The sequence below is a fragment of the Lissotriton vulgaris genome, chromosome 7 (assembly GCF_964263255.1).
Source record: "Lissotriton vulgaris chromosome 7, aLisVul1.2, whole genome shotgun sequence".
Classification (NCBI taxonomy): Eukaryota; Metazoa; Chordata; class Amphibia; order Caudata; family Salamandridae; genus Lissotriton; species Lissotriton vulgaris.
Genome location: NC_141695.1, coordinates 1,505,738,653 through 1,505,758,543, shown reverse-complemented (window position 1 = coordinate 1,505,758,543; position 19,891 = coordinate 1,505,738,653). Strand labels below are relative to the sequence as shown.

The following is a 19,891-nucleotide window of genomic DNA, read 5'->3' as shown; positions in this document are numbered from 1 at the left end:
CCGCAGCTCAAAGAACACTATGACAACCCAGAAAAAGAACGTTTGCCATATCTCCAGATCTGCCACTGGGCATTACACCCGCAAGTCAAACCACAGGCACAGCGTCTACTAACCCTTTATGAGAAATGGCTCGTAACTCGCAGCTCTGCTAAGAAGATCATTTTGGATCTCTATAGAATGCTTTTAGCCAACACTACATACACACATAACGCGGGCCGTGCCCAATGGGAAAGAGATTTGGGAAGACCACTGACCCACAAGGAATGGGAAGGCATATACCACAGGGCACGACACTCGGCCTATCACAAGGGCCTCACAGCAACTCTGACCAAAATTGTCACTTATTGGTATTACACGCCAGAGTGCTTACACCGCTTTGACCCCCGCCGGAGCGACCTTTGCTGGTATTGGGTATGGAGAAGCTCACACTTACGCTGGCCGGCAGGGCGGTCAGAGTTCCCCGAGTTATGGCGGCCCTTCCTGACATTGTTAGTATCCGAGTTTTGGGAGTTAACATGTCCTCTGTACCTGCAACTGCTTTGCCTCCCAGACCCACAGATTCCAAGTAGCACCTCCACGGAAACTCGTAAGAAATGTCGCTAAATACCAGGCTGCTTTCATTCCTTTTTTCCTTTCCCTCTTTTTAGTTCAAGGTGGACGAGGGGTGGGTGGGGAGGGTGGCGGGTAGGGTGAGGGGGTGGGTTAGGGAGGGGGGGGTTCCTATTTTCCACTAGTCCCTTCCCTTGTTCATTCTGTGGACCCACTCCATACTTATTACCCATGGTAACGATGTAACCCAGCCTTGTTGTCTCTTTGCAATGTCTCTGAGGAGCCGAGGGTCTTGGTTTATTGCTTGTTTTTAAATCAACAAAAAGATTTAAACCATAAAATTGCACAGATTGGGCCTGCGTGATACTAGTCAATATAAGAGATGTGTTCAGCAGGATGCCGATTTCTGGCATTTAGCGTGCGACTGCGTCCTAGTATTTAAATTTTCGAGTTCTGTTGTCCAACATCTTCACGCCATGATTGGGGCTCCCCTACAATGCTTACAGCAAATATGCTTAGGCCCACATGCATCAAGCATTTTTGGAGTCGCAAACGGTGCGATTCCTTAAAATCGGCCGTTTGCGATTCCAAAAATGCTTTTTTGGATGCATCAAGCAATTTTAGAAATCGCAACATTTTTGCGATTTCTAAAATTGCGATTGCTTTTAAGAAATCGCAAATTTGCGATTTCTTAAAAGCAATGCATGATTACTTTTAAAATTGCAAAATCGCAATTAGGGGGTCAAATTTACCGAGTGGTTGAACCACTCGGTAAATTTGCAAAAAGTGTTTAAAACGCTGAAAATGCATTTTTTTCAACATTCATGTTACGGACACACATGTCCTTAGGACATGTGTGTGTGAAACATGATGCGAAAAATACATTTCAGGGGTGCATGGGGGGGTCCTTTGGACCCCCCCTGCACCCATGAAATGCATTAACAAATTGCGATTTTCAAAGTGAAAATCGCAATTTGCTAATGCCTTCCCATTGCTTCCTATGGGCCTTTTGGCCCATAGGAACCAATGGGAATAGCGAATTCGCAAATTGTATTTCGGTAATTTATGCTATTCGGTAAAAATTGAGATTTTTACTGAATCGCATAAATTTACCGAAAATAATCATGCATCCCGTTTTGCGAATTCTAAAATGCGAATCGCTATTTTTCGCACTTTAGAACTCGCAAAATCCCGGGATGATGCATGTGGGCCTTATTGTGTTACATACCTCAGCTGAAAGGAGTTATTGGAAAGTTTGCACATGTTGCACTATTGATGGCAAAACACTGAGTAGCACTGATTCGGGAGAGCACATTAGCACCTTAGGTAGATCACTGGGTCAAGGATTTGTTATACTGCAGGGAAAACCTGGAATTGTATGCAGAGGAACTCCCAACCTCCTCCAGACCTAAGGACATATGGGAACCTCTACGCCAATACCTTAGACCGCAAACTCAGGACACCGTAACTACTGAGATGGAGTGATGTTATTGTATAATTTTATATATTGCTGTCAACCACAGATGTAGGTGTATAGTAGGTGATGCCAAACTGTATGATCCATGAGCAAATTGCACATTCATATGATGTTTGCTGTTTTACATTGGCGTCCCCTTCACGTTGGAGGTGATGTATTGCTATGTACTTTTGTAAATACAATAAAGAGATTTTTTTTTTAAAAGCATAGAAGATCGCATGACAGAATCGCCAACACAAACCAGAAGGACTCACAATAATCTTTAATGAAACTGTCAGCTGCACCTCAGCCACCGAGAACGCAACCCCCTATATGAAACATCTAAACTTCAAACTGAACAGAAGTACACCCTGAACAGAACCCTTGTTTACCACCCACCAGGAACCAGAACCGGCTTTATCAACATCGCAGACTTCATCCCTGCAAAAGCAGACATCCTACTTAGAGACCTCAATTTCCATCCGGAGAAGCGGAAGAACCCAAACTCCGCTGCACTCCTCAAAAGCCTGGAAAACATCAGGCTAACTCAATACATCACCAGACCATCACACTCGAACAAATAGATTGCAGACTGCGCCTGCTACCTGGGACCCCGCAAAAACAACAAACAAAAGAGAATCAGGAAGAAAGTGAGTTGGTAAACTGATTAACTCCAAGCTACTCAACATAATTTCAAACAACTGGCGAAAAGAGGGAGAAAAATTGCAAAGAAGCAGACAAAGACTCCTTCAAAGCAGCACTGAGATGCTACCACTGGCAGATTAGAGAAACAAAAAAGAATCCCCAAGCAGAATACATAGGAAAAAACAGCAACAGATGCAGAAAGATGTTTGTGTGTTGTCAAAGATTTTGCCACACCAACTTCCACCACAAACAACATTACTCCCTCACACGATATCTGCACCAACATATCACAATTATTCAGCAACAAAATCAAAGCTATCTACAACAATTTCAACCCCCGCTTGACCCCACCAACCTCACCACCAGCCTACCCACTAAAGACCTCAGAAACACCCTGAACAATTGGAAAACAGTTACCATGAGAAACATCCACTCCGGGCCTCAACAGACCCCTGCCCCACCACATCTTCATCGAGGGTGCCTCCCCACTCAACAAAGTGCTCACCCGCATCCTGAACTCCTCCATCACCATAGCAACTTTCTCGGAGACCTGGAAACACACAGCAGTAAACACACTACTGAAGAAACCTTCAGCTAACCCTCCACCCACTCGGCAAGCAAATTACTACCTGATCTCCCTTCTTCCCTACCCAGCTAAAGTAATGGAGAAAATTATCAACAAGCAACTCAGCCACCACCTCCACAAGCACCAACCAATCAGGCTTCAGAGCCAACAACAGCCCCAAGACTGCCCTCATCGCAGCACCCGACAACATCAGGATGATTCTTGACTGAACAAAACAGTGGCTCTCCACCTGCTCGCCTTCTCAGCAGCCTTTAACACGGTCTTCCACGCAATCCCCATTAGAAAACTTCATGAAGTGGACATCCCAGGACCTGCACTCATCTGGATCTGCTCCTTCCTTACAGGAAGGATACAAAGAATCACCCTGCCACCCTACACATCGGAAGCCAAAACCTTAATCTGCGGAGTCCCCGGATGTATGTCATTACAACGCGATCTTTTAGATCGCGGTACTTGACAATGCTGCCATGGCGTGGATTGTGTAATATTATAATTTTTATATTCCAACACCAGTCCACGTAACAGTAGGGAAGGTGTTGGAATATAAAATTACAATATTCCTTAACCAACAGCGCCATCCAGCGCAAGTCAAAGTAACGACTTGCATTGTAATGGCAGCGTTGTTAACCCCTTGACTGCTGGCCTGTTTCCGCCCCTGTGCTGTAAACAAATGAACAGGGGCGGGCCATGACGAACCTCAGCCGTCATCAGCACACGAGCACCGTAGTGCATGACGGCTGGGGTTCGTCATCAGCATGCAAGGGGTTAAGGTAGTGCGGTGTAAACACTGCGTTGTAAACGATGTTCCCCGGAGTCCCCCAAGGATCATATCTCAGCCTGACCCTATTCAACATCTACATGACTGCACAGGCAGACCTCATCAGATCACATAGCATCAACATTCTTTCACACGCAGAGGGCACTCAACTGATACTCTCCATATCAAGAACACCGCAGCAAAAAACTATTTTGTCACCTGCATGTTCGCTGTGGCCACCTGGATGAGATGCAGACTTCTGCATGGGACTCCGCCTGGTGGCCAGCAGGCCTGGACCCCAATCCAGTTACCACCACCCTCGCCAGGAACCTAGAAATCATCTTTGGCAGCACACTCAACATGTCAGCCTAGGTAAACGTGGTGACCTCCACCTGCTTCCACATCATGAGGATGCTATATAACATCTTCAAGTGACTACTAGAGAACAGCAGGGAAACAGTAACAGAGACCCTGATTACTAGCAGACTCGACTGCGGAAAAACACTCTACATGAGAGTTACCAAACAGACCCTGAACAGTCTCTACGTTTTCCAAAACACTGCTGCAAGTTTCATTCAGCCTCCCACGCCGCACTCACATATCTCCACACATCAAAGAACTTAACTAGCTCTCCATAAATAATCAGCCTCAATTCAAACTACTCACACACACACCCAAAGCATTAAACAACATAGGCCCCACCTACCTTAATAGCTGCATACACTTCCACCACCCCCCAGACACCTCCGATCTGCCAGATGCTCAGTAGCACAGGTTCCCTGCATACACAAGAACAGAACTGGAGGTCGCACCTTCTCTCACATCTCCCCCACAGCAATGAATGACCTGCCACAGCACATTAGAGCCTCCTCATACCTCCTTGTGTTAAGCAAGAAGCTGAAAACCTGGCACTTCTGGGAATCTCCCTTAGGGAAGGCACAGCCGACCCACGTCCAAAGCGCCTGGATGCCCTCACTGGTGATTAGCGCTCTATACAAATTGGCAAAACATTTCAACTATGTAGATACTGCATCTGGTGCCACTCTATATAATCGTGGCCACAGGCAATGCCTATAATAAATGATCTTTCAGTCATTAAATGTGAGCAGCAGTCCACCCTGGGTCAGTGCTTGTTTCTAGAGAAATGCAGAATACTTCATTTGGCATCAGCTTTATCTATGTGCAAGTAAATCTTTTAGCTGCCATCACTACTCATTCTGTTGATCAACATTTGTGTAGCAGCTGCTACCTATGTTACAACACGCTCATGAACACAGAACACTCAGGTTTTCATGATGTGATCATGGCACGCCCTGATTTGTAATGTAATGAATGACTTAGTGAGAGGAGTTAGTGAGGCACATATTGCTTACCGTGGCATACCCACAATCCACCTTGCTGATCCTCTCGATGGACTCCATAGCATCTCTCCCTAGTTCAAGCAGTGTTTCGTCTCCTGTGGCTCTGTACAGATACATTGCACTTTCTATGAGTTCTGCAAAGCAAACACGCAAAGGTTTCCACAAACAATACTCATGGGCAAAGGAGAGTTTGCATTTTCAAGTGTGATGTATACAGTATAGATTTAAAGATGATCATTTACCATGTCTGGCCCAGAGCCTGGAAATTCTGATACTACAAACCTTTACATTTACTCTCTCTGAATCATTTCTATACTCATTGCCCTTCACATTACTAACACACTCAGGATAGCTACAAAATAACTGTATTTGCCATATATCACCAAAGATATTTTGAGATATTCTTCCCTGAAACTCTGTTAGTCTCGAAGTATGAAAACAGAGTTGGAACATTTTTACATCAAAGGGCCAATTGATGGATCAGGGCTATGTGTAAGTGTATTCCAGACGAGAGCCCTACAGTTAACATGGAATTTACCCAGTGGCCAAAGAAAATCGACTGAGGAAAATCCGCATGAAGTAAGTTCAAGCACAAACCATGAAGGTTTATTATCATTTAAATTCAACACAGAAGGCAAAAAGGCATTGGTTATTCGAATCATATAAAAATACCCAGAATGCAAATATATGTCAAATATCATTGACAGGGGAAGCTAAGCCCTAATTTAATCAATAAACTACACCAAATACGGTCTAGCAAAGACAAATGAAGAAGCATTTGTCATAAAGACAATAATAATGGCAGAAGAGAATAAACATGGAAAATATGTTAAGTTCCGACTAACAAACAGACCAACATGGGGTCTGCTCTCCAAATGTTAGGAAGGAAATATACATTTTTAGACAAAGAAACTGTGTGGTCACTGTGGTTTGACAGAGAAAGGAACATATCAATCGCAGGGCTCTGCACCCCAGAGACATCTGCAGAATCAAGTCATATAGTACAACAAGAGCAATCGACTTTTGCGAGTTACTTCAAGAATGTATAACCAAGGCAAACGAAATAATACAACCCCCCCCCTCCCCAACTCCCACCCTCCCTCACCCCCCCCCCCCCCCCCCCCCCCAGGTCGCACAAGCTCCGCATGTTCTCGCTCACAGCCGTGGCACAAAGCAAAATAAGCTCAGCATGACAGCACACACCTCCCTGGATCCCTCCCCACCCCACATCACCACAGATCCCATGCACATCAAAGATCACTCCAATGGATGAACTTCCGCAGCAGCTGGTGGCTCTAACCACAGTCCCCGATAGTCCGCCCATCGTTTCCATATTTTGTAATGTTTGCATGGGCATCCCCTGGCTATAAAAATAGGCTGTTCCTGCCCCATGCAAAGTCCAAACCATTCTTCCATGCGGCCACTGAGGGGGCACGCAGCGCCTTCCATAACCTGGCAATATCTCGCTTCGCCAATGTAAGACCCAGTTGCATGAGGTGTCGTTTGTAGATATTACCCCCTATACCCTCCATGATATGAAGCAGGGCCATCCGCGGCGTGCGCAGGAGCTCCCACCCCAACACCTCCGAGAGGCAGGAGAAGACCGCCCTCCAAAAACGATCTAAGGAAAGGCACAGCCAGACAGTATGGATGAACGTGCCCTCCTCCCAACCACAGCGAAGACAATTTGGGGAGGCAATCAAACCCGCCCGCCACAGTCGAGCCTGGGTATAATAAACGCTGTGCAGGTATTTAAACTGGCCGAGGCGGAGGCGCATCGCTATAGCTGCCCCCCGCGGAGCCGCCAAGGCCTCCCTCCATCCTCCTCCTCCAGTGTGCCCACATCCTCCTCCCAGTCTCCTCGCAGCTTCTGAAGTGTGGGAGAGCAAGGAGTAACTAAGGATTGGTAGATGCGGGAAATCTTTTTAGTCTCCAGATCCCCCATGAAGACTTTCGCTTCCAGCGGACTAAAGTCGGGGAGAGATTCCAGACCCACCAAGCTAGGAGACAGTGCATGAGGCAATTGAAGGTACCGATAAAATTGTGACCATGGCATTAGAAAGTCCCTCTGCAAATCCTGGAACAATTTAAGTGTTGTGCCCCTCATACCATCCCCCCGAGTTGAAATGCCTATAGCATCCCATCCCCAGAAGCCCTGCATGGCCGGCAACTGGGGCAGGCATCCATTGTTCCAAAGTGGGGTTTCCCGAGTCAGGGTATTCCACCAACCCATGTGTCGTAATGCCTGCCTCCAAATCAGGAATACCATCTGCGTGGCCGATGGCATGGCACCCCGAAGCATCGCAGAGTAAAGAATTGTATGTGAAGTATGGGACCCCATGAGTAGTCGCTCCAGCGCATAAGCCGGGTCTCCCCTGTCGCTGTACCACCATTCATTGAGGACCAGCAGATGCGAGGCCTGGTAATACGAAAGAATGTCCAAGGATGCAAGTCCTCCACAGTAGGTGGATAGAAAGCATATCCGTAAAGCCACACGCACCTTTACACCCCCTCCCACAGAAACTGCCCAAGCACAGAATTCACCAGCTGGAACCATTTGGGTGGGATCCGGTACGGGTGATTCTGCAGCTGGTTGAGCAGCCGAGGCAATGCCACCATCTTAAACATAGCTGATCGGCCATACAATGTCAGAGGCATGCGCAACCAGGTCTTTAGATCTGCACAAACTCACTCCCACACAGGGGCCAGGTTCCGCTCCCAGGAGATTGCCGGCACGTCCGAAAGGAACACCCCATGGTACTTCAGGCCCCCGACCGCCACCTGGACCGCGGACGCCCATGTGCCCACTCTTGTCCGATCCCCCAGAACCCACAGTGTGGACTTGCGGGGATTCATATACAGGACCAACGTCTCCCCAAAGATCTGCATGATTCGCAGAAGTCGTGGCAGACCTGTCCATTGCCGTAAGGAAAAAGAGGACATCGTCCGCATAGAGTGCGATCCAGTCGGACAAGTCCGGTGCCCACTTGAATCCCCGGATCTGCGCTTCAATACGCACCCAAGCCACCAAGGGCTCCATGGCCAGGGCGAATAAATACGGGGACAGAGGGCATCCCTGCTGTGTGCCTCGACTAATAGAGAAGGTGGAGGAGACCGCACCCGCCACCCGTACAGACGCCGTCAGATCCGTGTAGAGAAGCATTACATAAGAAAGGAAGCAGGTGCCAAGATTAAGCCTGCGCAGCAATGCAAATAGATACACCCAACTCAGGGAATCAAATGCCCTGTCCAAGTCTGCCAAGAGGAGGATAGCCGGTTCTCCCGTCTGCCAGATAGCCGCTACTGCCACATGCGCCCGCTGTATTGTTATGCCTGGTCGCCCTTTGGGGCATAAAACCAGCCTGATCCGGGTTTATAAGCGCAGAGATGTGGGGCAAGAGGCGGTTGGCCAATGCTTTGGCGAAAATCTTCGCCTTAACGTTTGAGTGAGAGATGGGGCGATATGAGGCATGCTGTTCGGGGGGCCGGCCGGGCTTGTGTAACACCACCACCTCCGCATGTCTCCAATCTGATACCATCAGGCCCTTTTTCCGGCCCTCATCTACCACCGCCAGATAAGGCTGGGCCAGTTGTAGGGTATAGCGTTGAAATAATTTGCTTGGGAACCCATTAGGTCCAGGTGCCTTTCCAGAATGGAGCTCACCCAGGGCCGTGCCCAACTCCTCATCCGTTAGGGGTAGCTCCAACTGATAGCGCACCTCATCCGACACCATCTTGGGCGGCAGATCGGCTGTGCTTGTCTATGGTGGACACCAAAAAGCATAGAGGTCCGCGTAGTATGTAGCAAAACTCTCCGATATCCCCAGTGGGTCTGTTATTGGCGTTCCTGTTCCGTCTAGTATGCCCGGAAGGGCCTGGGAATGAAAGGTGCCCTGACAAAGTTGATGCAGCATCTTGCTGGACTTGTCCACCCATTGTCATACCCTGCTGCGCATAGCCAACCAAACCTGGCGGGCCTCGTCCATCAGGAGAGCAGCGCAGGACTGTTGAGCAAGGAGCAACTGCCGCACGGACTGCCCCCCCCCCGCCTCCCAACTTTGGCGTTCAAGTACCATTATGTCAGCCTCCGCCCTGGTCAGGTCCTCCCTGCCCTTCCTGCGGGCCGCCTCGCACCAGGAAATGCCCACTCCCCGCAGTGTAGGCTTCAGCTCCTTCATTAGAGTCTCGGCTGTGGAAAAGGATCCAACATTCGAGATGAGGTACTGAGCAATAGCTTCGCTCATATGCGTCCCATAGTCCTCATTATGCAAGTGCCACACTGAAAGACACCAACGAAAGGGTTGGCGCCCCCTGCCCAAACAGAGCACAAGAGACACCGGGGAATGGTCCGATAGGCCGCGGGACAGAATCTCAGCCGACAACACCCTACCTACTACTGCTCGGGGAACAAAGACGTAGTCCAGCTTAGAAAAGGACTTATGGATTGCCAAGAGGTATGTGAGCTATTGCCGTGGATGCGCCACCATACATCGACCCAGTCGAGGCCTGAAACCAACGATTGAAGTTTCGTAGGAGGGCCACCCCCTGGCCCACCCCAGCACCATTCCTATTCTTAGTCAGATCCACAACATCATTCCAGTCCCCGTCCACCACAGATAGCACATCTGGTACATCGGCCCAAAGGGTAAGCAATCTTTCCACGAGCGTCCACTGTGGGGGGGGGGGAGGAGCATACACACTGCCCAGAACCAGAAGATCCTCCCCAATCTTACCCCGAATAAATATGTAACGTCCCTGCGTGTCGATCCATTGCTGTGTATGTATGTAAGGGACCCTGCGATGCACCAGGATCGCTTCACCCCTTGAGCCCCTCGTAAACCCGGCATGAAAAACCTGCTGGAACCCATAGCGCTGCAGGCATAGGGCCTTCGTACCCATAAGGGTAGTCTCCTGCAGCATAAGAATATCAGCTCCTGATGGAGTATAGCCCCATGCTTGATTTTGTCCAGGGCCCCGCGCACATTCAAGCTTATAATGCGGAGGGTACTCGGGGGTTACCTGACCTCTATTGGGCATGCTAGCCATACGGGAGTGAGTCCTCCTGTAAGACGGTCAAGAGACTGAAAATGTGTGTGTAGAATAGAGGACCCATGGCGGAAGTGCGACTCGCAACCTTATGACACCCTCTCCAAACAACAACAACAACAAACTTCCCACCCCAGACCTCAAGAACACTGAAGTATCTGTCGCGGCAGGGCTAGCTCTCAATCCCCAACAGGGGAACGAGGACCTCCCCGACCAATGGATCCCCAACTTACAGCCCATGTCCTCCAGGCATGACCCCATACAGCACGAGTCTGGCGGAGTCCCAGTCCACGTTAAGACTCCCCCAAAAATTAGCCATCAACGTATGCACCAGTCCAAGAACTCTGCAGCATCACATAATCAAAAGTTAGGGTTCGAGTATCTGATGCCCAGGGTTAGGGCCCACCCGAACTGAGCCCTGCAGAACAAGGATCGCTGCCTGGACCTTGAGCGTCTATTGCCCCTCTGCTGCTGACCCCGAAGATCCCTCCGGGCCACCTCACTTGATTAGGAATCAGACTCCCCCCGGGCGGTGTATGCGCACTCACCCGCACCGTCTCATCCGTCCATTTGAAGACCTCCTCCGGAGTGTCGAAGAAGTGGGTGCGGGAACGGTAGACCTCCCGCAGGCGAGCCGGAAACAGGAGGGCGTAAGGGAGCTTGAGGTCTCTCAGACGGGCCTTCGTGGACATGAACAACTGGCATTGTTGTTGCACTTACAACGTATAGTCAGGGAAGATGAGAATGCGCACATTGTTGTAGAGCAAAGGTTCTTTGGCCCGGGCCTGCTTCAGTATGGCATCGCAGTCGAGATAATTCAGGAGCTTCGCAATTACTGGCCGCAGGCGGGCCACCGGTGGGGGTCTCAGCATGAGTGTTCGTGAGCCCGCTCCACGACAAAGCACCGGGACATGGCCTCCGGAGGAAGCCAGCTTTCCAGCCATTGCGTGAGGAAGCGCTCCATGTTGCGCTCTTCACTGCCCTCCGGAAATATAACGAATCGCAGATTATTGCGTCGAGCCCGTCCTTCCACATCTTCGACTCGAAGCACCAGGCCTTTTTGGACAGTCTCCATGGTAGCCACCTTTTGCTTCAGTATGGTGACGTCGTCCTCTACCCCCGAGATACGGGTCTCGGCTTCGGAGATGCGGGACTGCGTTGCACAAATCCTGCCGCAACAACATAACGTCCGAACCTACTGCCCCAATCTTGGCATCCAACATGTCCCTGGATTGGGTGATAGCCGCCATAAGAGCTCCGTTGTCCGTTATGGCCTCCGACGGACTCCAGGCGGCTCAAGCTGGTGAATTTATCAATGGGCCCATGCTTGGTCGTGCCACTTCCCCCCTTGTCTCTAGTCATGGCTGCCCTCTGGGGTCCCCTCGCAGATCCGGAAATGGCCAAGTAGTACACCAAAGCGAATAGTACTGCAGGACAGAACCACACAGTCCAATCTGAACCCCACACAGGTGCTTATGCAGAGTCGCCCCGGTGCCAGGGCATGCGCCCAGGGGCCAGGTACGTCAGAGGCAACCGCAGCGCGCGCGGTCCGACTGACTGCCGATGCAACCACTCTGCGAGATGATAAGGGGGGGTCCCCCTCATGCACACCCCAGGCTGTGGATTGCAACTGCAGCAGCCACCACCCTCTGAGGCCAAGAGGTCCGACCGGCCGCCGATGTGGGTAGGGGGGTGGAGTCTGCGTGCTCAGTACTGTCTATGGCAGAGAGGATGGGTCCCTCAACCCCTCCCCAAGTGGCCCAATTGTGCCTCTGATCCCCCTCTGCAGCCCTAGAGATGGGAGGAGGCACTGCGTTGAGCTATCCATTCGCCCCTGGCCGCCCCTTCCACGAACCACGAAAGCACACACCACCGGGAAGCGTCCCGACGACAAGGAGGCTCAGCTGCAGGCTACAGCTCACGCCAGTCCACCGCACTCCTCACCTATGCGGCCCGATCCGATCACCGTGCCTCCCCTGCCAGGTCTGTCACCAGCCGTCTTGAGGCACCGTGGGGGTGGCGGTCGGTCACTCTGCCACAACGCCAACGTATCCCGGGCAGCTCACAGCAGGTAGGGCCAAGATGCAGTTTGCTGCCAATACGTATACCCGGGGGGGGGAGGGAACTCTGCCGTCTGAGCACCTCTCCCTCGTCCACATGGCCCGACTGCGCCGCCGATCCCCAGCTGCAGGCCCGAGCTGGAGGGGCGGCCCGTCTGCCAGCAGTCCAATCACTTACATCGCAGGCCTCCACCTCCGCCAATACGCCAACCTCCGGAGAGCACAACGATGGCCAGGGGACTCCACCAACTTCATTATTTTTAACACAGCATAAACGTTGCATTTACGACTCTTTAATGTTGGGTCAGTATGCAGAATTAATCATTGTAGCATCTGCGCCCACAACACTAACAAATTGGCTCTAAACACGATAAAATGCTACTGTTAAGTTTCTTCACATGGAACAGTCTTTTTAATCCTACATGTGCAAAAGGACCCTTTTAACATTTGTCTATTGTCCTTCCCCCTACCTCATGCCAATAATCTCCTACATTTCTGCCTGCTGTGCCCCACCCCTCCACGTAAAGAATCCCCTGCACAACATTCTCTCAAGCCTTTGAAGCCACCGATCCGCAATGTTGAATTCAACTCTGCACTACTACATTGTCCAACGCCAGGTACAATGCAATTTGGAATCTAGTGGATGAGCCAAACTAACCATGTCCTGTAGACTGCGAAATTCTTATAGGATCCCCAATTCCTCACTCAATCCCGCATCCCACCTCTGTAGACCAGAGGACCCTGTACATGGCTAAGATTATCCATTCTAAACAGGAGGAGCAACTCATCCTCATTCTGTATTTTCCTTTGCAGTCTGTACTATCTGTATTTGTTATGGATAAAACAAAAGTACAATGATTAGAATGTAATGGGGAATCCAGATGTGGATGAAGTCCTTGAACCCCATTGCCTAATACATGCCTGTCCCTTCCCCCCACACACACACATACACATACACACACAGACTCCACCGAGATTCTACGTAACCTAGATATTTTTCTCATGCACTGGTTCCCAATTACTTAGACATACAAATGTCCTAAAAAAATACATTTATAAAACAGTACTGATTCATCCTGTGAGTTTCCAGTACTTATCGTCATATTTTTCATGCACCGCTCACCACAACAGTCATCCAAATTCCCTCCTGACTTGAAGTATGCATCAAGAAATCAGCACTGAGCAATCCTGAGAGTCCTCACAAAAGTCACACTCAAGAAGAGATGAAAGGTATGTATTCATCAACCATCTTCCCTAACTTCATTACCACACACAGAAAGGTTGATAAAAGGGACAACCAAAATAAAGGTTTACACACCTATCTTCCAAGGCATCCCTTATTATAGGATAGAAAATGTCCTCGCCCGTTTTTCATGGCATGCTTCATCATCGGTCTGCTTCAACACTCCCTGTATTGCCTTTAACAGAGGTGGAGAAAAATATGTTTTTGGGGTTTGAATAATTTATGGTGGGATCTAAGATTTTATTGGTATATGGTTTAAAATTGCCTTGAGGATACACAATTAATTCTGATCCTTTATTCAAAGGTTCTCCAGACAGGATAAAAAAAGAGCCTAGATGGTCAATGGGCTTCATCACCCTCCCATCTCTCAAATTTCAGTCAACATGTTTCAGCCAATAATCACACACCACTCACAGTGGATGGCCTTCATCTGAACTATATGATCCCTATGTCGGAGCCACTGTCAACCTCTATTAGTCAGTCATCCATAGAAAAATGCAGAGTGATGAGTCATACACTATGCAAGTCCCTGACTCCTACTATGTATCAACTGATGAAAGCTGGCTGATTTCTCTGTGAAAATAGCAGTATATGTCAAGTAAACCAATTGTTTTGTTGGAAATAGGTTCTTATTCACAAGAATGTTGGTCAATTTATCACAGTCTGTTAAACAACATTCCTTTATGACTTGTGAATACACTTCAAATTGTGATGCACTGCACACAAAAAGTGAGGTATTTCGTGGGAACACACACAGAGACAATATCGACAGTTCTCTTGCACAGTCATCGGATTATTAAATCCTAACCCGGTGTGGGAGCGGGAGCCCTTCCCTGTTTTCCCACATTGAGCATAAGCAATACAAATGTGCATTGTTTAAACATCCAAGATGTGAGGTTTATCTTTGCTTTATGACCCTTCTAGGTGCCAACTAAATTGCTTAATGTAGAGTAGCCTTTAGTGATCATGAGTATAGATTAGTATAGTACGGTGTTATCAAGTTTTCCATTTTATTCGACCCATGGATAGCCATAAAAGCCAAGAAAATATGTCACTAGTTGTTATAGTCCCTTTCTCCCATTTGTGATCAGCCTTTGCTGTCAGAAAGGCACCAATCTCATTTAGTGGAGACAATGCCTCCAGCACATACAAGAGTTCGATGCCACACCACCTGCCGCTCCGGACCTTCCGTCGACATTAGCACACTTGGGAGCGGGGACTTGTAAACAAATCATACGGTGCACGTCTGAACTAATGACATCATTACACCCAGAAGTCAGAAGCTCAATAATGACTGGACTTCTGAGCCTGATATTTTGTGATTCAGGTCCCCTTTAACAGCACATGTTCAGTTTATGCGCCGGACCGCCTCTCAAAGCAGCCTATACTTCTTATACAGTATTTCACCCACTACACACTCGAACAGTCTTGTTCTAATGGAAATGGGCCAAAAGGGAGTTAAAACAACTGTATGTTTAGGTGACTTGAGGGAGGTGATCGGCGATGTTCAGCGTCCACTCTTTTACATAGTAACTTATTTCTCAACGTATGATGTTTCTGTAATGGAATTTCCTTCATCATTTACATCCTTTATAAATATCATACTGATTATGGGTATTCAACAGAGAACGGTGATCACAATGGATAATGTAATAAGAGGAGTTTCTAGATAAAATATCTTATTCCCCTACTACAGAGTGTAAAGGTAGTGCCATGGAAAATCACAGCCAGTCCCATTATATGTCTTCTAAGTCTATATATCCAATATGTTTCACATTTCAAAGGGAAATTCTTTATGTCCTTCAGACTAGGTGGTATTTTTTGTTTATCTAACACCACTCAAAATAGATCAATAATTCAATGATTATGTTCCTAAAAAATAGTTGTCAGTTTTGTTAACTTTTTTACCTTTAACATTGCTTCTATGTCCAATTATCCTGATTGTTATCTTTCTAGTAGCCATGCCTATGTATGGTAAATTGCAAGGACATCTGATAAGACAGATGACATTTTTTGAGTTACATGTTGCATGATTAGTCAAGACCCACACGTATTTGAACCCAGATCAATGGATTTCGTAGTTTTTGTGAGATGACAAACATTACAGAAGCTGCATGCGTTGTCCAAATACTGGAGGTAACTTCCACACTCTCTGTTTTGATTACTGTTCTTGTCTCCTATGAACCACTATATCTTTAATACTAGCACTCTTACTAAATGAAAACATTGTTTTTGGTAGCTTTAGCTCAGAAGTCAGGATTCACAAATTCTTAATATTCATTTTTGAGGATGTGCAATAAGTGGTTACACATATAGGGCTATCTTCTCAGTATCTCTCAATTGTTTCTAACAATACTTCCCGATTACTGTACTTCGCTCTTTTAAGCGCTCATTGTATCTCTTGGCTTAGATATTTTCTATCTTTTAGTTTTTACCTAAGTTTTTCTGCTTCTTTATTAAAATCTTAAGTAAATGTATAGCTCCTTTTAAAGACATAGAAATAGCCTATAGAAAACTGTTTATAGAATTTTACAAAACAGACAAATACAAGAATAACAGAGCCATCACTATATATACAGGCGGTCGTCAGCAGTGGGCCAAAATTGTGCAAAGATGAAAAATCAGCAGAGCTACAAGGGCGGAATGTAGTGTCTCAAGAATGTAAAGAGAGCCCCCCCATTTGAGGTCACATTAATGTCATGCCAGCAAGAGAGCACAGAGAAAGGATATACTCCTCATGCCTTGAGTATATATTGCCGGCAGTTCGATAACATATGTTTTCATTGCCTCTGCCAAACCTATCAGTTGTAACTGTATTGCTGCTACATGTTTGTTGAAGCTGAAAAATAAAGGTTATAAAAAAGAGAACGATCTGTCCAGCTTGGTAAGTCTAATTTATGATAGGGAAAAAGGATCAAAGGTCATAGGTAGTAGATTTAGTGAAATAAAAAATGAATTTAAAAGGTTTCCTCGTTCCAAAGTAAAACATTTCCCTAAAAGAAGGCAGTAGTGAGGTCAGGGTTTAAAGAGCAATGTGAAGCTATGTCTCAGTCAGGAACAAGAGGTCACTGTAGGCTTCTTTCAGGATATCGATTTAGCTACCAAATACTACTGGTGAGGGGATAAGTTCTCAAAAATATAATCCTTTTTCCGAGATCCAGTTGACCCTACCTATCAGCAGTGTCCATACCTCCCCTGCTTGACAATCTCCAGCAACGCAATTAAAGAAGTAATCTGTGGGGGTGCAGTCTTCATACATCTGTGCTGCAAACCACTTTACATGTAAGGTTAGCCTACTGCATTAGCAATAGCCTTTTTCCAGTTTCACTCATTCTTAGCACAAAAGGGTTCACTGTTGGGATGCCTTGCACAACTCCAGCTTTATGGAATTTACGGGGCCAACATGTGACCGATGGAGCACTACACTGTAGTCCTGCACCTAGTGGTGAAAAAGATTATGGCAGCAGCGTTGCAGGCAAAACAAACTACTCCTAACCCAGACATTATCACCACATCACAAATTATGCACTATGTACACAATTGCAAATACAGTGAGCTACAAACGACACAAGTAAAGACTAAAAAGTACTAATGTCTGTAGCGTCTTCCCCAGGCAGGTAGCATGCAAAGGACTAAGCCACACACAGAGTTCTGTATTGCACGTCTTTATTCTTCAGAGTGCAACCGTTAACTAACTGTACGCATTGAGTCATCAACTTTATTAACCACACCCAGACACACCCTTATGATTACGTCATATCTACAAAGTCCATCAGAGACCAGAAGTGTCCCCTATACATATGTACAAGACACTACATCTCCCCCGTTAAATGAAAAGTACAAATATTACACATATACATCATAGTTCCCCAATGTGTCATTGAGGAGCTTGAACCAGTATTCCAGACCTAGACGTGTGAGGTTGATGAAGCGGCGGAGCAGGGCCTGCCTCAGGCAATAGGGACACAGCAGTGGGCCGTTGTAGGTGAGCTCTCCGGTCTCTCAGGTGGGCAACTGTCACTTTCAACATCTGGAGCCGATGAACAGTGAGGTAAGTGCTTGAAATCTGACAAATCCCTTTTTATTGACTTTTTGGGACGTTGAGTGGTCACCATATGTCCTTTGCTTGTCACAACCCTCAGGGGTTCAGACTCAAGCAGAGCATCAGACTTACGCTTCAGTTCCTGCTTGACCAAGACTCTATCTTCTTCCTTGAAGACTGTGTCCCAAGCACTTCTGCATTTATCAGCATAGGTCTTCATCCTAGTTTTCTGTAAGGAATCCGTCTCCCGGACTTCGTCAACCTATGAATGGTCCATTGCGGCAATTTGGTTCGCTCTCCCAAACCTTAAGGTGGCAGGGCATTCACCTGTAGTGGAATGGGGAATTGATATGTAGGCACAAAGGGCTGAAAATGGGACTGATTTCAGATTGCTTCCTTCTAGTACAGCACACTGGACCAATCTCTTTAAAGTTCCTATAAAGCGTTTAACAATATCGCTGGCCTGTGGCCAGAGAGGAGTCTGATGTTTGACATTCATGTTGGTAAGAAACTCTCGACTGTTGAATGGTGAGCTGTTGTCGGACTTAAGAATGGAAGGGACACCCCATGTTGCAAAAATGTCATATAGGGTTCCAATTACTTTGTCATGTGTGGTTGACAATAGCCCTTCCACCAGTAGGAATTGGGAATACTTGCTAACAACTACCATTAGTAATAATGTCCATTGTTAAGGGGTTGAAAGAAATCCACTGCAATCCTCTCCCACACAACGGAGATTAGACATAACAAATAGATGCTGCATTGTTTTATTGGCTTTTAATTCTCTCTCAACACTTTCGTCAAGACGAGGAAACCATAGTCGCTCTCAAAGAGCTCTCTTGGTGGTGACAATGCCACAATGACCCCTCATGGGCTAGTTCAATGACCTGTTGTCGCAAGCTCTCTGGAATGACAACTCTAGAACATTGTAATATAGGGCCTTTTTTATGACCGAGAGTTCATTGTTCACATTCTTTTTTTTATTGTTTTTTTAAATATTTTGAACCTTCAGCCAGAGTCTCAACAGGTGAGTCATATATACAACATATATTACATTGTTACAGCAAATTGTAGGTTTCAAGCATACAGAGAATACATTTAGGGATTTCATTCTCCAGTGTTCCTTCCCCTTCTCACTCAACCATTGCTCACATTCTTAAACCTTTTTTATTCAAAGTCATCCGTAAGAGGTCCAATGTATTTCTTCCAGGACTGCCGAGTAATGTCTTGATCTGTATTGGTAGCAGCAAGAATTTGTACCACTGAAAGAGTAGCAGGTATGCTTGACTCGACTATGATGATAACACAGGCTTCAGCGCCTTAGACGTTGTACTGTGACACTGTACAGGCACTCGCGAAACATAGACAGCAGGATTTTTATCTTAACGTGGCCTGTGCACAATAGTCCCAACATCCAACTCTCAATGCATGTTTTTTTTTGTATTTCGGGTTCCCCAAAAATGGTGAGTAAAGCTTGGTGGACAGTGACAAGAGTGACATTTTTAACTGCAACTAATGATGGACGGAATGCTGAATGATTAAAACATTATCCCCCAGTCAAGAGATCTGGGTTAAATCCATTGTTCTTTTGCCCACTACGCCACCCCAGTTTGGACCCAGTCATATGCAAATCAGTCTTGACCCTGTGCCTCATGGGAACAGTCCAGACCGAACTGCCAAGCCAGGTCCTCCCTGGACCGGAAAAAATAAGGTGACATGTTTTCCATGGAGAAACACATAGAAATGTACACAAGCCCACGCCACTGATAGACTTTCTTTCTTAGGTTGTGAATAAGCACGCTCGGTCTGTGACAGACTGGTTCACAAGGGCAACAATGTTCCTTTGAGCTAAAAATATTACACAGAACCTATTACACACGGGTACTACTGCATAAGATGGGAAGAATCCCCAATCCACACTGTGTACGCATCTGTGGCACCATAGGTACATTTTATCACACCTTGTGGGAGTGCACACTGCTTACACCATACTGGGCAGCAGCGATAGACACTATTACAGAAGTCAGCGAGAAGCAAGCCCAGCTCAAGCCTAAATGCTGCCTCCTAAACATATGGGGACCAACAGACCTTAACAACGCTGAACGTCAGTGGGCAACAACAGGCTTGATGATTGTGAGAAAGTGAG

At 47.1% G+C, this 19,891-nt stretch overlaps 1 protein-coding gene across 1 annotated transcript in view; it reads right to left on the bottom strand.

The window, feature by feature from the left end:
- Positions 1-19,891, bottom strand: part of EDEM2 (ER degradation enhancing alpha-mannosidase like protein 2) — a 278,489-nt gene that overhangs the window by 18,994 nt on the left and 239,604 nt on the right. Inside the window, exon 10 of the mRNA XM_086932355.1 lies at positions 5,367-5,488. Coding sequence (XP_086788481.1) covers positions 5,367-5,488 — 122 coding nt within the window. The remainder of the gene's footprint in view (positions 1-5,366; positions 5,489-19,891) is intronic.